Here is a 25,380-nt window from a genome sequence, read left to right on the forward strand (position 1 = left end):
ATGGGTTGTATAAGCTCCGGAGCTCCGCCGGGTTCTAAAGTTCACCGACTGGAGCATCCGTGTTTTTAGTTAACCGCGGGGGATCCTGGAACCAATCCTTCGTGGATAAGGAGGGCCAACTGTACAAGTAATTTTGACTTCTTTTCATTGCAACCTACTTGATCCAAACTCAAAGAGAAACCCTGGGAGCACATAAACTCTGAAGTTCTAAAAATTTTATAGAGAAGCTTTGAATAAATTGTCTTGTTTCTCTGGACTTAGATGAGGATCTTAAGATGTGATAATAGTAATCATTTTAGACATTTACTTGTGGCAACCACGGCGGGGGGGGGGGGGGGATAAGCTGCTTCTGTGCATTCCACTGAAGATTAACATGCCCACTGTCTTCTGATGCTCAAGATTGCTCACTGAATTGAATTTTGGACTGGCTTTGAACTCCTGGAGACAAAATGACAAGGCCTGGTGATAATTCCAAGACAATTTGTATGTGGCCTTTGTTTTTGAGATTGTGTCCAGTAAGAAGGATCGTGGAATGAATGCTCTTGGTTTTGGCTGCCTCACAGAAATTTGTTTACTGAATGCTACTTACCTGTAAAATAAAGTCCATGATGACACCTTCAACTGCATTTCAAGAAGTCTGATCATCTGGCTGACTTCTACCTACATACAAGCAGAAGCTGAAGAGCAAAACTCCAAAGTTAAGGACCTCTGCGAAGATTTGGCACACTATGTAAAACTTCGACAAACTTTGTTGATGTGTAGAGGAAAGTATTGACTAGTTGCATCACAACGTGGTATGGATACACCAATCCCCTTGAACAGAAAAGCCCATTTAAAAAAAAAAGTGGATACAGGCTAATCCACAATGGGTAAAGTCTTTCCCACTATTGAACACAATCACAGGAAGCACTGTGGCAGGAAAGCAACACCCATCATCAAGGACCACCCCCCCGGCCCACCATCCAAACTATGTTCTCTTCTCATTACTGCCATTAGGAATGAAATTTAGGAGCCGTAGATCTCACAACACCAGGTTCAAGAGCAGTTATTAACCCTCAGCTATTGACTCTTGTACCAGAGGGATAACTTCACTCAACTTCAGTTATCCCATTACTGAACTGTTCCTAAAACCAGTGGACTCACTTTGAAGGATTCTTCATCTCGTGTTCTTGATGTATTAATTGTTTATTATTTTTTCTCTTTTTATGCACAGTTTGTCTTTTGCACATTGGCGATTGTACAGCTTGTTGGGGTGTGATCTTTCATTGATTCTGTTGTTTCTTTGTATTTACTGTTAATGCCCACAAGAAAATGAATCTCAGAATTAAACAGTATCTGGTGATATATGTACTTTGATAATTTACTTTGAACTTAGGCCAACACGTATACCATAAATCACCTCTCAACAAAAACTGACATTAAAAATGATGTTCTCCATTGCCTTTGTGTATGGTGTTTGGCTACCTGACAAAAAACATTTTTTTCCACCACTTCCCTCCTCCTGCTTACCTCTCTTCAACATTGTTGAGATGAGCAAATCAATATCTTTTTATTCCCACCCCTTGGATAGCACCCTAAAATTGAAGCTTTAGTTACATTATTTTTTCTGTGGACTGTGTCAATTGCATACCCAACAGCATATTCTTGATTGTGGTTGTAAACTGGAGCACCCTGAGGAAACCCACACAGTCCTGGGGAGAATGTACTAACTCCTTCGAGCCATGTGAGTTGAACTCTGATCTTTCAGTTGCTCGCGATGCAAATCATTATGCTAACTACTACACTGTCTAAAACCCTTAAGAGCCTAAGGGGTATTTTAGAAGCTTTCCCTGCCCCCGCATCCCTTCACAATTTTTGCATTGATAATCTTGACAATATAATTGATGGGATATTTTGTGGCCAATTTCAAACAATAAGTTCCTGACCAATATTTGTTGTTCTCCAAGCTTCTTATTTCAGGGTATTTTGTGTAGCATTGTGTAATCTCTGGTACAAAAACAGGTCTGCCAGCTCAACTGCTCTATCCTAATACCCCACATGAGCTGCCTCTATTTTGTGAGGCAAATTTGCTTCATAGTTGTCTGTTTGAATTGCCCCTCCCAAAATTTGTTTTGACGTGGCTATTAGTAAACTGGTTGGTGGAGTATTACCAAGGTCAAATACTTCATTCAAAACATTATTTAATGACACACTAGGAGGGAATTCTTGAACAGAAGAGTGATTGAATGTGTCACCATCTGTTATGTATTTTCAAATTTCTTATTGTAGCAAAAGTAGAACAAGGAAAATAACTTCGGACTAAAAATTTGTGACCTTTAAGATCTGAATTATGTGACAATCTTAATTGAGATCAGTGTCATTAAATACAAAAATTGGTTAAAACTGCAAATGTTTGTCAGAATTCATAAATTGATAGCTTGGGTATTTTTGTGAGCTAAGTAATTTAAATATCAGTACATATTCAAGCAAATGTAGATTGTTTAGAGTGTCTTTGAAAAGACTTGTTTGTGGAAATGTATATTAATAAACCTGCGCTTATTTGGACAGTAAGGGTTGTGTTCCTGAAAAATGTCTAAGCTGACTCTGTAATTCAGAAATGTCCATTTTCTATAGTAAACCCACATTGTACTGTTACGAACCCCGTAACTGGGTCACTTACCAGCAAAGATAGAGAGGTCCATTGAAGTCTGATGATACTATTTTTAACAGTATTTAGTAAAAATACACAAAAATAATATCAATGCAAATATACAGATAATATACGTCGTCAATACTAAATCTAAAAGTGCGGGTATAATAATAATCAATAAGAAATAAACTCTATCGTTGTCTAGGGGATAAATGTATTGTCCGATGGAAATATAAAAGTCACTCAGTTCATGCAGGCTGCAGCCTTTGGGGACCGCTGGGTTTGCAATGGTTGGAGAGAGAGAGAGAGATTTTGAGAAACTTGCTGGCTTTCCTTTTATGATTTCGATCTGTTGGAGTCTCGTTGGTGTGGCCGTTCACTTGTGGCCTCTCCTTTAGCTAAGCCGTTCTTCCGTGATGAGCCCGCCACCCTGGCAAGGGAGGACGCACACACAAGCCCTCACCGGCTGTCGCTATAAAACGCTGTCACTGGATTTCCAGCGTTTCTCCTGGTGCGTCTAAAGGGGTTGTTCCCCAGACCCTCTTTTATCCTTACTCACGGGGTCTCAGATGTCAATCAGGTTGGGATGATGTAATCCCTCAACCAGCCCACTCTGGTCGTCCCCTGAGGGGCTTCAATGAATAGTACAGTACTCAATACACAATTCCGTCTCCAAGAGACAATAGCCGTTATCAATGGTTTTGTTTCGCTGAGGCCAGGACACATTCCAAACCTTGCGGATTCTCTCTCATTTCCTGGGTCCCAGACCCGAATTAATAGCAATCTTGCGATTCTCAAAAAGGAGGGGGCGACTTTGTACCCTTCGGCCCCTCAGAGTTCCGGCACATTCGTAACAGTACCACCTCATGTATGTTTGCTATTTGTTGCTTGTAAAATGTATGGGAGAATTTGAAGTCAGATCATTCAAGGAGCCCCAGAATCTTTTGACTGGCCTGCTTCTTCCCTCTTGTAAAAGTGTTGAACATAAAACAACATAAAATAAATCATTTATTCTAACCAGTACAGTCAGTGGAAAAGCAGCGATGCCTACTGCTGACATTTAAAAAAAAAAAGTTACTCTCTGCTTGTGGACCTGCCTTTTCCAACATAACTTATTTTTGCATGTCCATTCAAGAGTATCCTTAATGTTTTGCATCAAGCTGGCTAAATGTTGTGCTGAAGAATTCACACAAACAGTAAATCCGGCATTGCAGAAGCACAATTTTTGACTAATGTCTTAAACAGTGTACTAAGTATTGGGACTTGCACAAGATTAAATACAAACTTTATAAAGTACTATTTTTTTCAGAAGTTTTTTTGGAGCTGGACTATTTGCAAAGATCTGATTATGAACTGGTATGCTACTTGAAAAACTTACTCGTTCAACAAAGCTTAATGTTTGCCATTTATTTAACAGTGGATATCCTACAGATATCAATTTCAAATTATGACAAAATGTGAAGTCTTCACCATTGGTACAGCCAAAGATTGGCCAGTAATGCTTAATCACTCAACTACAAAGATGTCGTTACTTGAGTTCTTGCAAGAGTGGCAATCTTGATTGATTTTGTTGACCCATGTGCACAGAAACCAAATAAACCTGATTCTGATTATTATCCGATTTGTTGTGAAACTTGTTTTGTAGTAGCAGTACTGTGCAATACACAAATTTCTATAAATTACAACAAAATATATAAGAATAGAGTTTGAAATTAGAGCAAAATAGTGAAACAGTGTTCATGGACCCTTTAGAAATCTAGTAGCAGAAGGGAAGAGTCTTTCCAAAGTGTTTCAGCCTGAAACATCAACTGTACTTTTTTTCCTATAGATGCTGCCTGGCCTGTTGAGTTCCTCTAGCATTTTCTGTGTGCTGAGCAGAAGGGAAGAACCTGTTCTTAAAATGTTGACATGAGGAAGTTTGTGTCTTCAGACTCCTGTACCTTCACTCTGTTAGCAATGAAAAGAGTGCATGTCTCAGATGGTATGCTTCTTCTTGATTGATGCTGCCACCTTGAGGCATCACTTTTCAAAAATGTCCACGATGGTGGGAGGCTAGTGCCCATGATGGAACTGCTAAGTCTGAAACCCTCTCTGCTTTTTCCAGTCCTGTGCATTGGTGCCTCAATACTGAATGGTGCTACAGCCGTGCTCTCCGCAGTACATCTGTAGAAATTTGCTAGAGTCTTTAGGGTCATACCAAATCTCCTCAAACTCCTAATGAAATATAGCTATTGTTGTATATTTGTAATTGTGCCAATATAGTTGGCCCACAATTGATCTTCTGAGATGCTGGCACCCAGGAACTTGAAGCAGCTCACCCCTTCCATTGCTGACCCTTCAATGAGGACTAATGTATGTTATCTAGACTTCCCCTTCCTGAAGTTCACAATCAATTCCTTGGTATTACTGATATTGAGTGCAAGGTTGCTGTTGTGACAGCACTGTACCAATCAAAATATCTCATTTCTGTACGTCTCGTCACCAATTCTGTCAACAACACTGATGTCATTGGTGAATTTATAGATGCAGTTTGAGCTGTGCTCAGCCACACAGTCATGAGTGCACAGAGAAGAGCAGTGGGGTAAGGATGCACTTGTTGATGATGAGCAAGGAGGAGTTGTTAGTTCTGATCCACACTGACTGATCTGATGAGGAAGTTAAGGATCCAGTTCTAGGTACGGAGGCACAGGTTTTGAAGTTTAATTAGTGCTGAGTTGTAATTATTAAACAGCAGCCTGATGTGGTTATTCTTATTGTTCTGGTGGTCCAAGGCCAAATGGAGAGACTGAGATTGCATCCACTTTAGACTTGCTGTTGGGGTAGGCAAGTTGCTGAGGGTTCAGGTCTTTGCTCAGGCAAGAATTAATGCTGGCCATAACCAACCCCTCAAAATAGCTGTGAATGCTACTGGATGATCGTTGTTGAAGCAGCACACTCTGCTGTTCTTGGGCACCAGTGTGATTAATGCCCTTTTGAAGCAGCTGAGAACCTCTGACTGCAGCAGTGACTGATTGAAAATGTCCTTGAACGTTCCAGCCAGTTCGTTGGCACAGGTTTCCAGTGCCCTGCCAGGTGCATCCTTGAGGTTTGATGTCTTGCTACAGTTAACTCTCTTAAATGATGCCTCAGAGAGTGATAGCACAAGGTTGCCAGATGCTGCAGTGATTCACACAGTTGGTGTATTATTTTCCTTTTCAAAGCGTGCATAAAAGGCATTAAGTTCATCGGGCAATGAATCACCAAAGACATTTATGATGTTAGGTTTTGTCTGCATGTCTCATCCCAACTGAAAGTTAACCTGGAAGCTTGAACTGAAACTTTGTTAACTGTGTTGGGAGTTAACAAATGAAGGATTAGCTTTATCCGCCATGCATATTTTCATGTATTAGGAAACAATTAGAATCTCTGTTGCCTAAATTTGGCCGGTACATGCCACTGCACAACCATCCTCCACTTTTAAAACTTCAGTTCGCACCACAAAAATGCCAGGTTGTACAAGGGAAGTAACAGGCTATTGATAGCAGTCATTGATTTTGAGAAACAGTGTTTTAATAACATAGTAGTTTTGTTTGCTGTCAGTAAGTCATCTGGAACACTTAACACAAAGCCGCCTTAAACACTTTAAACCACATTTTATTCTTTGTATGTACTCTAATCTCCAAGTTTGTCTTAACTATAGTTCTCTAGTCTTCTAATTGTTGAATGTTGTCATCTTTTGTTGCATGTCACATCAACACACCACACATTAGACTTTAGTTTCCTCTGTATTATGCACCCTTAAATCTGAAAGACATGCATATACTTAAACACTGCTAGATGTGTTGGAACCACTTTTTATATATTTAAACTGAAATAGTGCTTTTGTGATTTTATTCTTTTAAATTGAAAGTAATAGTGTGGGTGAATATTTGCCATTCAAGTGAAGCTGGAAAGCATCTTTGTACCTTAACTCATTTCATTTTTTTTTCATTTTCAGAGTGTGCCCACTTACTTTTAGCTCACAACGCGCTTGTAAAGGTGAAAAATGCTCAGGGATGGAGCCCTCTAGCAGAAGCCATCAGCTATGGAGACCGACAAATGAGTATGGATGTTTTTCCTTCTAAGCGAGTTTGGATTACTACATAATGTATTATTACTACTCCCTCCCATTCTGTCTGTTTGGTTTGTCTATGTATGTTCAAAAGATGGATAATTTGGCATTCTACATAGTTATTAGCTGTTAAATTCTCTATATTGGACTGCAGAAAAACAAATAGTTGAAGAAAATCAGTTGATATATAATCTCCACAACATTGTAACCAAGCTGCTTATTATGCAGTCGATATAATAGGAACATTAACTTGCATAGTTTGATCAATTGTATTACTAAGCCTTAATGCATTGTGAGTAAACTTGCCCCCCACAAAGGAAATCTCCGCATCTTCTGTCTCCCACTATTGCAAATTAATTTGGATAAGGCCTTGCAGTCTTTGAATAATGCTGAGTTTAGATGTTGGGCAAATCAGATTCTGAGATTCTCTGAACAGCAGACTGTTGCTGCTGACACAAGATTCTGTAGATGCTGAAATTCTTGAGCAATACACACAAAATGCTAAAGGAATTCAGCAGGTCATCAGCATCCATACAGTTGACATTTCAGGCTGAGAACCATCATCAGGATTGAAAGCGAAGGGAGCAGAAGCCAAAATAAAAAGGTAGGGGAACAAACACAAATTGCAGGAAATGGGCGAGTTCAGATGAGGAGGGAATGTAGGTGGTGGGGAGAGGGATGAAAAGGAATGCTGTGGTAAGCTAGAAGGTGATGGGTTGAAGAGGCAAAGATCTGAAGATCTCTGATTGGAGAGGACAGTAGTGAACAGAAGGAGGGTGGGGAACCATAGAGGTGATGGGTAGATTGTTGGGGTGGGGGATGAGAAAGGATGTAATGACCTCCTTGATGAGGGAAAACAAAGGTGGGGTTGTGGGAGCAATCAATGTTCATGCCACCAACTTGGAGACTACCAAAATGAAATATAAAGTGTTGCTCCTTCAACCTGCTTCTGATTTCATGGCAGTAGAGGAGGTCCTGGCCAGACATGTCCATATTAGAAGATCCTGGATATTGTGGCAGACAGCAAAACATTTGACTAAGATTCTCCACCCCCCCCCCCCCCCCCCACCAATAAGATTCCAACACCACACAAATCTTTCCCTTCTGCCCCTCACCTCGCTTTCTGAAGGGATGGCTCTCTGCAACTCCCTTATCTTCTCATCCCTCCCCCCGATCTCCCTCTTCATGCTTATCCCTGCAACTTTGCTAAGTGCTGCATCTGCCTCTACACCACCTCTCTCAGCACTAGTCATTGCCCAAAACAATCCTTCCAGGTGAAGCAGTGCTTCACATGCGATCTGGGGTCATTTATTGCATCTGGTGTGGTGGCCTCTACATTAGTGAGACTCGACTCGGTTTGGAGACTGCTGCATATCAAACACATTCACTCAATCCACTGCTGTCTATGATATATGTCCATACACAATCTCCTCTACTCCCATGATGGGGCCAGACACAGATTGGAGAAGCAACCACTCGTATTCTATTTGGTAGTCTCCAACCTGACGACATAAAATAGATTTCTATAACTTTCAGTAACCCCATTTCTCTTTTGTCCTTGTTTTTTCTCATCCCAGTGGTGCTCTCACCTGTTTTCTTCCCCTCATGCCTTCATGATCTGGCCATCACTTGCTCTGGTTCCTCACCACCTACCCTTTATTCCATAATCTGCAGTTCTCTCTGAGATTCCTCCTTCAGCTTTTTGCCTCTTTGACCTATTGCCAAGCTTCTCACATCATTTCATTGCCCCCTACATCGCCCACCTACCTTTTCCCTTCTCACCTGGACTCAACTATTTCCTGTCAAAATAAAAATAAGGTTTATTATCACTGACATAATGTCATGAAGTTTGTTGTTTGGCGGCAGCATTACAATGCAATACATAAAAAAAATTTCTGTAAATTACCCCCATCTCTGATAGTAATGAAAGTTGGGCACAGCTTGGATGGTGAGTGTACGTCATGATCGATGCTGCCTTTTGAAGATGTGCTCGATGGTGAAGAGACTGTTCATTTCCCTCCATAGTTGCTGCCTGACCTGCTGGGTTTCTCTTCATTTTTGTGTGTAACTGTTACTTTTAGCAAGTCACACATTTAAGTTTGAAGTTGCTTTAGAATGGCTAATACACAGCTTTCAATAGAATGCTGACACTAAATTGTTCTGCAGTGAATAAATTAGTTAAATAATTTTAATTGGATGGAACGTTTTTAATGTATGTAGGGACCTACTTAGTTTCATTGTCTTTGTAAACGATTGTAGGCCGATGGGGATGGGTGACAAGGTAGCATGAAAGAACTTAATACCAGGTGAAAGTGGAAAAGTTGCTAAAACTGGCAAAAATAGTTGTAACTTTATGAAATGTTACAGTGGACTTATGGCCATGTAAGTGATGGCGTGTTTTAAATAGATTTTCAAGATGTGCGGGGACAGTACTAGTAATCCTGATCGCCAGTCAACGATGTTATGAAATCAGAGATCTTAATCTGAAAGTCTTTGAGAAGTTTAATGTCAAGTAAACAAGATTTGTTGCGTTGCTAATCTTAATTTGTTTTTGTGGTTTACGTATAGTTACAGCTTTGTTGCGAAAACTTAAGCAACAGTCGAGAGAAAATGTAGAGGAGAAACGACCTCGATTACTCAAAGCTCTAAAAGAGGTAAGTTACAGAAATTTTGAAATGTTTATGTTGGCGAGACAATTTTAATGTTGAGTCTAATTTTACATTATTGCTCTCGTTAAGAATGTCAGATATTTTTACTTGTGGGATATTTGTTCATTTAGACATTTTATAAATGGCAATGGCTAGAAATGTGGTAAAACCTTTTGAGATTAAATGGAAGCCTAACTGTTGACTTGGAAACTTTACATCTGATTTCCAAGCACACTCTGTTGAAATGTAGGCAAAGGATAGTTCCTTGTATGTTCGCTTTGTTCCTTCTGACTTTTCCTTGTGAATTCCCAGGGGTTCATTTGGTGTTGGGATTTATGGAATTTGTGCCGCAGAAAGCCTGTAATAATGAGGGGAAATCATTACAAAAATCATGAACATCTCATTTTTTTCCTCTCGATCATTCTTTTTCTGTATTGGTGTCACCTTCATTATGCCCCAAGTCCAGAGCTACTTTGAATTTTGGAAGTTGCATCTATTCTTGTGTACAACTAGAACTGGTTTTATAAACAATTTTCAGCTGTGTAAGTGAAATGTATCTGAAATGTATAATGAAGAATTTGTTCTATGAATAATATAATATTGGCAGTCACCACAAATATTTTAAATAATAACTTCTAAGAGGCATATACAGTGTAATGGCTCCATGTAGTATTGCTATTATCATAAATTCAGGAGCACTGAATTTACTGAGTACAGGATTAATGGTCAGTTACTGAAGAGTGTGGATGAACAAAGGGACCTTGGGGTTCAAATCCATACATCCCTCAAGGTCACTGCGCAGGTTGATAGGGTACCGTAGATTTCGCACTACAGAGCGCACCTGATTAAAAGCCACTGGCTCTAATTTTAGAAAGAAAATCAATTTTGTACTTGTACAAGCCGCACTGGATTTTAGGCCGCAGGTGTCCCACATTGTAATATGAGATATTTACACAGAAAGATATTACACGTGAGGATTTTTTAACTTTTAATTAAATCCATATGGTAACATAAACAAATACATATTGCAAATGCTTTTTTTCGAACCGTGCCTGTAACACGGCTACTTTTAAATATACATACATATCGGTAACACACAAATTACGTTGCGTATACTTTTTTACTGAACAGTGCACGAACAACATTCCAATATCTCCTAACGACTGGTAAAAAATATATATACTGCAGCCTACCAGGAAAAGTTATTGATCGCCTTTAACTTAAAAGCAGCGTTTTCGCTCGGGTCTAATGCCGCTCGCCCCCACCTTCCCGTTTATCGCAAACCGGTATTTCCCACAAGACGCGGCGAAACCGGATGTGACGTCATAGCATCCCGGGATGTAATACAGAAAACAAATATAGTTAAAACACTTCTAACTTTAACTAGAAATTACTAACAAATGAATTACTAAGCGAAAATATAAACTAAATAACTGCCATAAAGGCAGCACAATGCTTTTCTTCGAGTGTTTTCCATGTTGATGAGGGTGAGTACAAATGACTGATTTACAATAATTTAATTGTGAAAGTGCGCTTGATTTATCGTACAATTTCATTGGACCTCTGTGAACTACTCATCAATTTTATTGGTCTACTGTTACGAGGCAAAATGTTTTTGGCGGCATGAAAAAAAATCATGCATTAGCCGCACCGTAGTAAAGGCCGCAGAGTTCAAAGCTGTTCAAAATGTGGGAAAAAAGTAGCGGCTTATAATCCGACATCTATGGTAGTTAAGAAGGCCTATGGGATGCTAGGCTTCATTAACAGGTGTTTGAGTTCTAGAGTAGAGAGGTCATGTTGCAACTCTACAAAACTCTGGTGAGACCGCACTTAGAGTATTGTGTTCAATTCTGGTCACCTCATTATAGGAAGGATGTGGAAGCTATGGAGAGGGTACAGAGGAGATTTACCAGGATTTTGCCTGGATTGCAGAACAAGTCGTATGAAGCAAGGTTAGCAGAGCTGGGACTTTTCTCTTTGGCGCGTAGAAGAATGAGAGGGGACTTGACAGATGTCTACAAGATTATGAGAGGCATAGATAGGATGGATAGTCAGTACCTGTTTCCCAGGGCACCAATAACAAACACCAGAGGGCACATGTACAAAATTAAGGGAGGGAAGTTTAGGGGAGACATCAGGGGTAAGTTTTTTTTTACACAGCGTTGTGAGTGCCTTGAGTGACTTGCCAGGGATGGTGGTAGAGGCTAAAACTTTAGGGGTATTTAAGAGGCACATGGATGAAAGAAAAATGGAGGGTTATGGGGTAGTGTGAGTTTAGTACTTTTTTAAGAAGAATATATGGGTTGGCACAACATGGAAGGCTGAGGGGCCTGTACTGTGCTGTAATGTTCTATGGTTCCATAGTGCCTATGCAATCATTCAGTGCTATTTGTCCAGTGTACCTGAATTAGAGAAGAAGGGAACTAAAATGTATTTCCAAAGCTTTAACTGAGGCAGAAGGTACAATGGAGGCATTTTGAATATTTTCTATACTAGAAATGTCCCATTCTAATAAGGTGCATGATTTTAGCACATACCTAATAAATAAGATGATGAGAAGCATTGATTGTGTGGATAGTCTGAGGCTTTTTCCCCAGAGCTGAAATGGCTTAACATGAGAGGGCACAGTTTTAAGGTGCTTGGAAGTAGGTACAGCGGAGATGTCAGGGATAATTTTTTTTAATGCAGAGAGTGGTGAGTGTGTGGATTAGGCTGCCGGCGATGGTGGTGGAGGAGGATACGATAGGGTCTTTTAAGAGATTCCTGGATAGGTGCATGGAGCTTAGAAAAATAGAGAGATATGGGTAACCCTTGGTAATTTCTAAAGTAAGGACATGTTTGGCACAGCATTGTGGGCTGAAGGGCCTGTATTGTGCTGTAGGGTTTTCTGTGTTTCTATCTATGTCTTAATAATTTTCAGTCAGATTTTAGACGTTGATAAACATGGTTACAGAATATAAAAGTGTCTTTAAATAGATTTTAATCAGCACTTTTTAATTAATAAGTTATTTTCATAACCCTTAAAGTTTCATTATTAGTGACTAAATTGTGGAAGTACTAAGTTCCTAGATGTAACATGAAAGAGTTGGACAGATTTAGAAATTATCTTTGAGAAAGAATAAAGGAGTTGTTCCCTATAAGTGATGCTGTCAACAGCTGACCTGAGGTTACTTAATGCCTATTAATTTCATTCGATAATAAATAACTCCTCCTATAATAACAATTATCCCCAAATTGAAATCTTATCTATCCCTGTCTACAGAACATAATAGAATGGCTGTGTTAAATAGAAGAAATTAGGTCACCCTGCTTAACTCCCCTTAAGATGGCAATGGATCCTCAGTACTTTGCTCTCTTTTTGCACTATTTTATTATATCTTACTGTAATTTATCCAATCCAAAACTAGATTAACTAATTAGTCCTAACTAAAACATTAAAATTTAGCTTTTGACTGACGGTCAGAAGCTTTGGTTAAGTCAATCAGAATGACTGTAAAATCGTTTTCATTCCTCTTGGCCTCTGACATCAAGTGATTAACAATAGCTATATTTTCATTCATTTGGAGGGGCCACATGAATCCTTTCCATCTGACTTCAGGGATGGTAGACTGACAGTGTTTTAGCTGGAATTTTAGAAAATGCACTCAAAGATATTGACTCAATAAATAGAGAATGCATACTGTGGTAACATTCCGATAAGATGGCGATGTGCATGGTTGCAGCAGCCTTTCCTGGTCCAACCAAAGGTATAATTGTTTGACATTTACATCTTTTTTATGATTGCAATACACTACTGGATATTAAGAACTTGAATTACTACAGGTCCATCCATCATTGTGTTGCTTGATAGTGATGGAAATGCACACTGGTATTGCCTGTGCTTGTTGTGTGGAGGCAGTGCATGATCCAACAAATGGTGCAAATTTTTGTTTTGGATATCTTTATTGCAATTGCAAGACCCATTTGACATTGCCAATTTATTGGTGAGACCTGCAGAGAAACTGCATTGCCTCAGTTTTCCAAACCAGACCCTTGTGCCTTCGTGTCACCTGTTTCAGCCGCCCAGGAGAGGAGACACCAGGGTAGTGTGAAAGAGAGCAGAGGCTTCTGTTGGCGTACTGGCATCCATTCTGGGTTGATGGTTGTCCCTCCTGTTGGTGCTGGTGTCAAGTGGAAGACAAGCTGGACTAGAATGACATCCTATGCACCATCAATCTGTAGACATGCTACTCAGGGATTTGGGCTACATTTTTTTCATGACTATATGCTTTTCTGCTCTTGTAACTGTATGTGTTGTGTGCTGTTGGTACTGTGTTTTGCACCTTGGCTCTGGAGGAACAATTGTTTCATTTGACTGTATTCCTGTATGGTTGAATGACAATTGAACTTGAACTGCTCAAATTTTTTGACATTTAATTGGATTGTCCGACTTTGGAATAAGAACTATGTGCCTGTTTTTGACACTAGTTGTAATTTTACCTGATCAACCCCAGTAAAAATATATTCTGGCTAACATCTCCAATTTATAAATTGTATTCAAAGCATGCTGCCCTAATCAGCAGCAGTGTCCCTTTTATAAAAATAGTTGAAAGGGTTTCAACTCTCACCTGCCACAAGAGCCTTTAAGATTGTCATTTTTAGCCTGTGATAAGCTTGGGCTACATTTACTAATATCTACTTAATTCTTTAAAAATCACAAAACAAGATTTAATATATTTTTAGGCTATCCATAATCATGGAACAATGGCCATGCATATGTCCATGCTGGTGTCCCTTAACTCTTCCTAGTTAAAATGTTAAAATTAAAACCATTCAACTTCACCTTCTTGCTAACAACACTGCTTTTACAGTTCACCTTTGACACATTCCAATACAATAAAAGAACAGTTTCATCTCTGAATGGACAATAAACCCATGCACACTACCTCACTATTTTTTATGCATCAAATTTCACAACATAGTAATATTAAACCTGACTCTGATTCAGAAAATAACATACTAAAATCTTGTACTGGGGTGATCACCGGCCTTATTACTAATGATACAATACATTCCTGACCAATATTCTTAGACACATCCTCATGAAATTTGCTAACTCCAATATGATGGATTATCCAGATCTACTTCACCATCGATATCCTTATTAACAACCACCACACTCTTTACACCATCTAGGAATGCCTTTCACCTTTAAGTCAATAGTCCAATGTTTATTGGATATCTGTTTATTAGCCTTGGGATGCAACTCACTAGCTACTAAAATATTGATATTCTTACTTGCATATGTGTATTTTAATTTTAATGTTTCCTCGTTGGTCCAAAAGAATGGAAGCTTGCCTTGCAGAGATGTTATCACCTACTAAAGAATCCAATTTGGCAGGCAGAGGCCTTTAATGTATTTCTAAGTACAGGGTGCGCAAGGTACTCGTGTACCCAAGATCGATTGAAGTTCCTTACCTTGAGCACAGAAATCTAATAAACAAGTTTCCAGTTTGGGGCTGGTCTAGAAACCGTATAGCTCTAAGCTAAATAGAAAACATTGTTTAAATATGATATTAAAAAAATTCCAGTATTGATACCAGTAAAGGCTTAGCACTATTGGTAAGTATTTATAATAAATTTGTATTCAAATTTGTGTTAAAGTACATTGTTTTGGCTCCTTTCATTATTCTGTAAAGACCTGAATACTTAATAACATAGTGTAGTGGTGTGCTACATGCAGCGCTGAAATAACGACATGGTCGATGAACTGCAGTTACAAAAAGCTTTTATTCGAACTTCGCAGCCTTGCTTTAAAGCCTTCCTGATCCCGCCCTCCCCGGGCGCGTATGCTGTAGGGGGCACGTATTCACAGTCCTGTCCCGCGTGCGGATGCTGTAGGGGGCATGTAGTCACAGTCCTGTCCCGCGTGCGGATGCTGTAGGGGGCATGTAGTCACAGTCCTGTCCCGCACGCGGTTGCTGTAGGGTGCACATGCTCACAGTCCTGTCCTGCACGCGGTTGCTGTAGGGTGCACATGCTCACAGTCCTGTCCTGCACGCGGTTGCTGTAGGGTGCACATGCTCACAGTCCTGTCCCACGCGTGGGCTTTTCCCCTTGCTGGTGAAGCAGACTTGGCGCCCTTTTGGGACTGGCCTTTATGCCGGCACACTGGCTATTTGTGAGCCGGCTCGAGTGCGCTAGGAAGTGGGTCGCCACATAACCCCCCCCCAGAACCGGTGATACACCCCCCAATGTCCACAGTCTGGGCCGGACCCTGTTTGGGAGGGCGGCCTCTGCGCCGCGGTGTCGGAAACTTGACCGGTTGCGCCACATCCACATGGGCCGGTTTGAGTCGGTCCACCGTGAAAACCTCCTCTCTCCCCCCAACATCCAGCACGAACGTGGACCCATTGTTTCTGATCACCGTAAACGGCCCCTTGTTGGGCCGCTGTAGCGGTGCCCGATGCCCGCCCCTTCGTACAAACACAAACTTACAGTTCTGCAGGTCTTTGGGTACGCAGGTCGGGTTCTGCCCATGCTGCTAAGTGGGTATGGGGGCCAGGTTGCCGAGCCCTTCGCGTAGTCTGCCCAGGACTGCAGCGGGTTCTTCCTCGTGCCCCCTTAGGGCTGGTATGAACTCCCCTGGGACAACCAGGGTGCGCCGTACACCAACTCGGCCGACGAGGTGTGCAGATTGTCTTTGGGCGCCGTGCGGATTCCAAGCAGGACCCAGGGAAGCTCGTCCACCCAGTTAGGTCCTCTCAGGCGGGCCATGTGAGCCGACTTTAGGTGACGGTGGAAACGCTCCACCAGGCCGTTGGATTGTGGGTGGTAGGCAGTTGTGTGGTGCAGCTGTGTGCCCAAAAGGCTGGCCAAAGCTGACCACAGGCTGGAGGTGAACTGGACGCCTCTGTCAGAGGTAATGTGGGCCGGTACACCAAAGCGAGATACCCAGGTGGTGATCAGTGCCCGGGCGCAAGATTCGGAGGTGGTGTTGGTGAGCGGGATCGCCTCTGGCCATCTTGTGAACCGGTCCAGGGTGTGCTAAGTTATGAGTGAAGTTGAAAACGCATCGCCGCCAGGCTGCCAGGACGATGGGACAGGGTTGGCCGGTGGTGACGTCACAGAGTAGGGTCCTCTCACCTGGGCCTACGGGGAGGTCCTGGAGCTGCAAACTGGAGACTGCGGTTCTGTAACTAGGGATCTCCTCGTCTGCCTGCTGCGCCTCAAAGTCTACCCTTTGGGAAAGGGCATGAATGGTAGGGCAAGAGAGTGCGTCCGCCACGACATTGTCCTTTCCCGAGGCATGCCGGACATCCGTCGTGTATTCAGAGACGTAGGACAGGTGGCGCTGCTGGCGGAACGACCAGCGATCGGACACCTTCGTGAATGCAAAGGGTAAGCGGTTTGTGGTCCGTGAACACGGTGAAGGGCCTACCTTCTAAGAAGTATCTGAAATGCCGGATTGCCAGGTATAGCGCCAACAGTTCCTGGTCGAAAGCACTGTATTTGAGCTCGGGTGGTCGCAGGTGTTTGCTGAAAAACACCAGGGGTTGCCAGCGACCCTCGATGAGTTGCTCCAGCACCCCACCGACTGCCGTGTTAGATGCGTCCACTGTGAGGGCGGTAAGGACGTCCATTCTGGGGTGCACTACCATCGCGGTGTTTGCCAAGGCTTCTTTCGTTTTAATGAAAGCGGCGACGGACTCCTCGTCCCAGGTAATGTCCTTGCCCGGACCCGACAGCAGGGCGAACAGGGGGCGCATGATTCGGGCAGCTGAAGGGAGGAAGCAGTGGTAGAAATTTACCATACCCATGAATTCCTGAAGGCCTTTGATTGTGGTGGGTCGGGGGAAATGGCGGACTGCGTCTGCCTTAGCGGGCAGAGGGGTTGCCCTGTCTGTAGTGATCCTGTGGCCCAGGAAGTCGATGGTGTCGAGCCCGAACTGGCATTTGGCCGGGTTGATTGTCAGGCCGTATTCACTCAGTCGGGCGTAGAGTTGACGGAGGTTGGACAGATGCTCCTGACGACTGCTGCTGGCTATGAGGATGTCGTCCAAATAGATGAAAGCGAAGTCCAGGTCGCGTCCCACCGCGTCCATTAACCGCTGAAACATCTGTGCAGCATTCTTCAGGCCGAACGGCATGCGGAGGAACTTGAAAAGGCCGAAAAGGGTAATGAGTGCCGTTTTGGGGACGTCGTCAGGATGCATCGGGATTTGATGGTATCTCCGGATGAGGTCTACCTTGGAGAAGATCCGTGCGCTGTGCAGCTTTGCTGCAAAGTCCTGAATGTGTGGCACAGGGTAGCGGTCCGGTGTTGTAGCCTCGTTCAGCCTGCAGTAGTTGCCACATGGTCTCCAGCCCCCTGATGCTTTGGGCACCACGTGCAGGGGGGAGGCCTATGGGCTGTCGGACCACCGTATGATCCCCAATTTCTCCATCCTCTTGAACTCCTCCTTCGGCAGTCGGAGCTTGTCTGGGGGAAGCCTTTGAGCATGCGTGTGGAGGGGTGGTCCCTGTGTCGGGATGTGGTGTTGTACGCCGTGTCTGGGCATGGCTGCCGTGAACTGCGGTGCCAGAACCGATGGGAAATCCGCCAGGACTCTGGTGAAGTTGTTGTCGGACAGCGTGATGGAGTTGAGGTGTGGGGCTGGCAACTGGGCTTCACCCAGGGAGAACGTCTGAAAGGTCTCGGCGTGGACCAGTCTCTGCCCCGGCAGGTCGACCAGTAGGCTGTGAGACCGCAAAATATCCGCGCCCAGGAGCGGTTGGGCTACGGCTGCCAGTGTGAAGTCCCACGTGAACCGGCTGGAGCCGAACTGTAGCTGCACCGTACGGGTGCCGTAGGTCCTTACTGTGCTGCCGTTCGCGGCCCTCAGGGTGGGACCCGGTGTCCTGTTGCGGGTGTCGTAACTCGTCGGAGGTAAGATGCTGATCTCGGCACCGGTGTCGACCAAAAAACGGCGTCCCGACCACTTGTCCCACACATACAGGAGGCTATCCTGATGGCCAGCCGCTGTAGCCATCAGCGGCGGCTGGCCCTGGCGTTTCCCGGGAACTTGCAGGGCGGGCGACAGCGGCGGGCTTCTGCGCCCCACCGCTAGTGGTAGAAACACCATTGTTCGTTGGTCTCCTCACCCCTGCCTCTGGGGTTAGCGGGCTCTGCTGCTGGGCCTGGTCTGGTCTGCTGCTGGGAGCGTGGCCTGGTGATCCGTGCGACGGACGCCCCACTCTCCTTGGCTTTCCACAGCAAGTCCGCCCGGGCTGCCACCTTCCGGGGGTCACTGAAATCCGCGTCGGACAGCAGCAGGCGGATGTCCTCGGGCAGCTGCTCCAGAAATGCCTGCTCAAACATGAGGCAGGGATTCATCAAAGCCAATGGCGGTCTGTCCCCCAAACCATCCGGGTGCAGTAAGCGGGCAGCCCGCTCGCGCTGTGAGAGTCCGAAAGTCCTTATGAGCAGGGCTTTGAATTCCGTGTATTTGCCGTCTGCTGGGGGAGACAGTATGAACTCCTCAACCTGGGCCGCTGTGTCCTGGTCGAGGGAGCTCACCACGTAGTAGTAACGTGTGTCCTCCGAGGTTATCTGCCGAACGTGGAATTGGGCTTCTGCTTGCTGGAACCATAGGTGAGGTCGCAGCGTCCAGAAGCTTGGCAGTTTCAACGAAACCACATGAACAGATGCGGCGTCGTTCATTTTCGGCCCAAATATCGTTTGGGCCGTCGGGGTCACCAATTGTAGCGGTGTGCTACAGGCAGCGCTGAAGTAATGACACGGAGTCGATGAACTGCAGTTATAAAAAGCTTTTATTCGAACTTCGCAGCCTCTCTTTAAAGCCCTGATCCCACCCTCCCCGGGCGCGGATGCTGTAGGGAGCATGTATTCACAGTCCTGTCCCGCGCGCGGATGCTGTAGGGGGCATGTAGTCACAGTCCTGTCCCGCGTGCGGGCTTTTCTCCTTGCTGGTGAAGCAGACTTGGCGCCCTTTTGGGACTGGCCTTTATGCCGGCGCGCTGGCTATTTGTGAGCCGGTTCGAGTGCGCTAGGAAGTGGGTCGCCACAATAGTACACCATGAAACAGGATTACTTTAGGGTGGGGGAGGAAATGACTTCTGTTCTTTGTTAGGAAAATATTTTTAAATGGTAGTTCATTGAAGTGCAGTTGATGTTGGTGATACAACATCAAACTAACATCTAAAGGCATAGAGGATGTTTATATTGAATAGGGGGATGATATGAGGCTGTAATTAATTTCCAGTATTAAGTCAAATGAATATAGTTTAATATCTTAATAGTTTTGATTTACTATTTTTAAATGTTAATTAATTTCTTTCACTCAACTTTTTAAGTCACACCGTCTAGCAAACTTTTTTCCTTTTACACGTCATCCATCATCCAAAACATTTGCATCCATTACTGGTGTCTAGTTGCTGCAATGTATACCACATGCATAATGTATATACAGTGGCATGCAAAAGTCTGGGCACCCCGGTCAAAATTTCTGTTACTGTGAATAGCTAAGCGAGTAAAAGATGGCCTCATTTCTGTAGTCAGCTAAGAGTCTTTCAATTGTTTGGGGGATTTTTGCCCATTCTTCTTTGCAAAAGGCTACTAGTTCTGTGAGATTCTTGGGCTGTCTTGCATGCACTACTCTTTTGAGGCCTATCCACAAATTTTTGATGATGTTTAGGTCAGGGGACTGTGAGGGCCATGGCAAACCCTTCATCTTGTGCCTCTTGAGGTAGTCCATTGTGGATTTTGAGGTGTGTTTAGGATCATTATCCTGTTGTAGAAGCCGTCCTCTTTTCATCTTTGGCTTTTTTACAGACGGTGTGACGTTTGCTTCCAGAAGTTGCTGGTATTTAATTGAATTCATTCTTCCCTCTACCAGTGAAATGTTCCCTGTGCCACTGGCTGCAACACAAGCCCAAATCATGATTGATCCACCCCCGTGCTTAACAGTCGGAGAGGTGTTCTTTTCATGAAATTCTGCACCCTTTTTTCTCCAAACATACCTTTGCTCATTGCATCCAAAATGTTCTATTCTAACTCCATTAGTCCACAGGACTTGTTTCCAAAATGCATCAGGCTTGTTTAGATGTTCCTTTGCAAATTTCTGATGCTGAATTTTGTGTTGAGGATGCAAGAAAGGTTTTCTTCTGATGACTCTTCTATGAAGGTCATATTTGTGCAGGTGTTGCTGCACAGTAGAACAGTGCACCACCACTCCAGAGTGTGATAAATCTTCCTGAAGGTCTTTTGCAGTCAACAGCGGTTTTGATTTGCCTTTCTAGCAATCCTATGAGCAGTTCTCTCAGTTTTCTTGGTCTTCCAGACCTCAATTTGACCTCCACTATTCCTGTTAACTGCCAATTCTTAATTACATTATGAACTGAGGAAATGGGTACCTGAAAACCCTTTGTTAGCCTTCTGCTTTGTGGGCATCATTTATTTTAATTTTCAGAGTGCTAGTCAGCTGCTTGGAGGAGCCCATGGCTGCTGATTGTTGGGACAAGGTTTGAGGAGTTAGGGTATTTATAAAGTTTTGAAATTTGCATCACCTGGCCTTTCCTAATGATAACTGAAGAAGCCATAGCCCTAACAAGCTAATGAAGGTCCGAGAGCTTGGTAAAAGTTATCTGAGAGCTCAGAACACTTGGGGTGCCCAAAATTTTGCATGGTGCGCCTTTTCTCCCGCTCTAAAATTGTACAAAAAAAATAATACACTAATCTTGCTTAAAATGTTGAAAAGAATGTTTCATCTTGAACTTTATGACTTCTGGAGATCAGTTCATCTTCTACTCAACTATTCACAGTAACAGAAATTTTGACTGGGGTGCCCAAACTTTTGCATGCCACTGTATTTACTAGCTTTAGCTACTGTGGCACCTGAAAATTCTGACCAGTGAGGCGCAAGCACTTCAGCCATATGAGAATCACAGTCACAATCTGCATATTGCCCTCTAAATTGCATATCTTTCTGACTTGCAATTACAAACATGTCATGCCAATGACTCTATTTTGTTAGAAGTTTGTGGAGATGTGGGTTGTCACCAAAGATTCTGTGCATATTTGTATAGATGTATGGTGGAGAGCATTCTAACTGGTTGCAGCACAGTCTGATATGGAGTCTCCAATGCGCAAGGTCACAAGAGGTGAAGAGGATTGTAGATTCCATCACTGGCACAATGCTTCCCATCCTGAAGAATATTTTGAAGGCAGTGCCTCAAAAAGGATGAGCCCTCAATATCCAGTACATGTCCTTTTCTCATTATTACTATCTTCAGACCCATGTTCAGTGATTCAGGAGCAGCTTCTTCCCTCCAACAGTCCACAAACTCCACCTCTTTTATTTTTGGTTTGCACTATTAATTTATTTTATAGTTTGTAGTAATTCTGTCTTTGCACTATTGCTGCAACAAGACAACACATTTCATATGTAGGATGGTAATATTAAGCCTGATTGTGATTCCTACTTGGAAATATATTGCCACTCCATTTCTGGGTCTAAATCCTGGCACACCCTTCCTAAAAGCATTGTTGAAGTACCTTCAGAAGGACTCCAGCTATTCAGATTGTTAGCTCACCACTGCCTTAAGGACATTTAGAGATGTGCTGTAAATACTTGCTTGCCAGTAACACCCTTGTGTGGGAATGTTAGTAAATGTGTACATTGCTGGAAAGGTCACTTAAAAAAAAATAACTTTCGGGAAGTTAGATCAGAATATTTCTTTCACATTCTCTTCCTATCCTACTGTCTTAAGAGTTTGCTTCAATTTTTCTCAGTTTCACCAGGCAACTCCATCTGTCGGTCAAGCAGACTGTTTAATGAAAAGACAAAAAATAGGTATTAAATGAATTGATAAGTCTGTACATTTGTTTAGTGTACCAGAAGCTCGATATGTTTGACATTGGGTTCAGGCAGTTGGGAAAAATCATTGTAGTCATTAAAGAGAGAACAGCTCCGTGCAACGTTTCTACAACAACAGCATTTCAATTGGTCCTGCTCTCTTGCCAGTTATCTTTTTTCCTGTGTGATATGTCCAATTCACTTTTGATCATCCTTTCAAGCTGTATTATAAGTACTGAATACGTCTCCATCCTGGGGTCATCTCTTGTAATTTTTCCATTTGATGTGAGCCTGTCTTTTCTGAATTTTTATGTGCTCTTACTGTCTTGGCTTGACCTACTGTAAGAAGAATTACTCTAGCTGTTTCAACCTTTTTATACCCTGGACTATGGTGCAGGGTATAATTAGATGCAATATATCAGGTGGGGTTGAACAAATAATTTATGCATTTTGTTTGACTTCCTGGCTATTGTACTCTTTGTTGGCTTATAAAGCCCAGAATTCCATATGCTTTAACCTGTTGCATTGGTTTATTATTTCATGTACCAAGGTACAGTGAAAGCCTGCCTTGCATACTGCTTATACGGATTAATTCATCACACATTGCATTGAGCTAGAATAAGGTATAATGATAACAATGCAGAGTAAAGTGTAAATGTTACTGTAAAAGCGTAGTGCGGGAAAACAAAGTGTGAGTTCATGAGGTAGATTGAGGCCAAGAGTCCAACTTGGTATTCAAGAGGTCCATTCAAAAATCTGATAACCGTGGAATAGGAGCTGTCCTTGAGTCTGATGATAGGTGCTTTCAGGCATTTGTATCTTCTTCCTTGATGAGTGGAAAGAAGAGAGAATGTCTTGGGTTGGTGTCTTTGATTATGCTGGCTGCTTTACTGAGGCAGCAAGAACTTCAGACAGAGTCCATGCAGGAGAAAGCTGGTTCTCGTGATGTGCTGAGTTGTACTCACAACTCTGCAGTTCCTTCTGAACACATGCAGAGCAGTTGCCATTTCAAGCCATTATGTAAACAAAATGTTAGTAAGTTTTTTTTTTGCAGTGATGTCAACATGGTTGGACTAGGGCAGGGTATTGGTATTATTCACACGTAAGAATGTGAAGTACTCAACCCCACAAACCTTAACACTGTTGATGTAGACTGGCTTATGTGCACTACTCCCTTTCTGAAGTCAATGACCAGCTTTTTTGTTGACATTGAGTGAAGGGTTATTGTCATGACACCACGTTGCTAAACTTTCCTATCTCCTTTCTGTACTCCAAACCATGATTATTTGAGATGTAGACCACTACAGTGACATCATCTTGTAGATGGAGTTAGAACAGATTCTGGCATGAGTGTACATGGAGGACAGCAGTGTACGGGGGCGTATCTACGGAAAATAGCGCCTATAGCAAGCACTGGAATTGCGCCCCTGTCCAAACATCTGACACCCATTTTTCAGATAACTTTACCATAATATCAGCTCAAAAATACAAGTCAAGATTGTTAATCTTTTAATTAACAAATTATGGCACTACATGAAAATTAATACTACCCCTTCCTTGCTTTCACTGATGGGAATTGGTCTATAATGTGATCAAGGTCAGTTTTTTTCACTTTCTTCTCTTTCTACACTCAGCAGAGCAAGATCAGAGTCTGCCTTGACCCATGGAGGCTCTCAAATATGAAAGTATTAGTTTTGACTTGCTGAATGATCTCTCACAGCTGGCGATGGAAACTATGATGGTTAGCATTATCTGAATTGCAATGCAAAGATTGGGAAAGATGATCTTATCTCCACACTAAACAATAAATTCAAGAAGCTCTTTAGGTCTTGATATTTTCATGTTGACCCGCCTTGATAGCACCATTCTGCAATCCAAAATTTCTTCAAATAGCTGCTGTCCATCAACATCAGAGCTGTACAATTTGCCCAAATTTTCGCACTTCTTCTTTAGGTCATTACTGTCGACGCCATAACACAGTCCCTCAACATCGAGAAGGAACCCAAACTTGGCATCAGTGTCGTGCAAATGAGCAAACCTTTCGTCCAGTTCTCTGTGAAGACGGTCGAGTGTTCCCTTCATGACTCTTTCCATTTCCTCCTTGGCTGTCAACCCAGCATCTCTCGAGTTCTCATCAGCCATTCGTTTCTTTTGTCTCTGACATCTTTCAACTTCAATATTCCATTCTTGACTCACCGACCAACACTTCTCTTTCATCACAAAAACAATCTTGGAGAGCTTTCAAATCCAGGGCAGTATCGTGGAAGTTCATGCTTGGATCCTGCAGCCTTTTTGAATACGGTCAATGCGAATGTGTACTTTGCTCCAAAATCCTAGCAAAATCAGAAAATCGTAACTCAACATGCGGTTGTACAGCTGCCTTGTGTGACTTCTTGTTTCACTGGTCTCATTTTCATTGTCTATCACGTCCTGGAGAACTTGAAGTATCTCCTCAAGGTACTTGTTGACGGGCTTCACTGCTTCTGTCCTTGCACTCCACCTGGTTTCAGACTCCGACTTAACAACCACAGGCACAGTGCTTTTGAGTTTTTTTCCCAGCGCTGTGTTGAATGAGAGAAAAACACATAGAGAGCTTTGATGGTTCCAAAAAACGTGACCATCATTGTATCCTGCTTGGCTGCATGTACACCCACCAAGTTGAGTGAGTGATTGTCGCAATTCACAAACACTACCAAGTTGTTTTTCTCACTTATTCTTTGATGAACACTACTTCTGTGTCCAGCCATCACAGCAGCGTTGACATAGCACTGTGACCGACAATCTTTTAGCTCCATTTCGTCCTTCTCTAGCTGTTTCAAGGTGTCTTCAACCAAGCTCTCAGCATCATTCTGGCTTATCTGGATAAAACCAAGGAAGGACTCTCTAACATGGACTGTTTTCCCCTCAAAATCAACTTCCACATACCTCACTTCTTCTGACATCTGCTGATGGTGTGCCTGATTAGGAGTCGAGTCGAACATAAAACCATGGTACTTGGCTTTACGAATACTTATCAGTAAACTCTGGCGAACAGTGGGTGCCATCATGTGGATGAATTCATTCTGGACATCCGGTGAAAGACAAGACGTGGATCCAGGATGACTTTCCAAATGAGTGAGGTGTTCTTTTATGACAGGGTCAAAGATGGCCAATAGTTTCAGTAAACCAAGGAAATTT

The 25,380-nt window shown here is 42.9% G+C and overlaps 1 protein-coding gene across 1 annotated transcript in view; it reads left to right on the top strand.

Annotated features, from left to right (window-relative positions):
* ankrd13c (ankyrin repeat domain 13C) overlaps window positions 1-25,380 on the top strand; it is a 91,723-nt gene that overhangs the window by 18,554 nt on the left and 47,789 nt on the right. The window contains 2 exon segments of the mRNA XM_073063116.1: window positions 6,606-6,710; window positions 9,288-9,373. Of these exon segments, the coding sequence (XP_072919217.1) occupies window positions 6,606-6,710; window positions 9,288-9,373 (191 nt within the window).

The sequence above is a fragment of the Hemitrygon akajei genome, chromosome 12 (genome assembly GCF_048418815.1).
Source record: "Hemitrygon akajei chromosome 12, sHemAka1.3, whole genome shotgun sequence".
Taxonomy (NCBI): Eukaryota; Metazoa; Chordata; class Chondrichthyes; order Myliobatiformes; family Dasyatidae; genus Hemitrygon; species Hemitrygon akajei.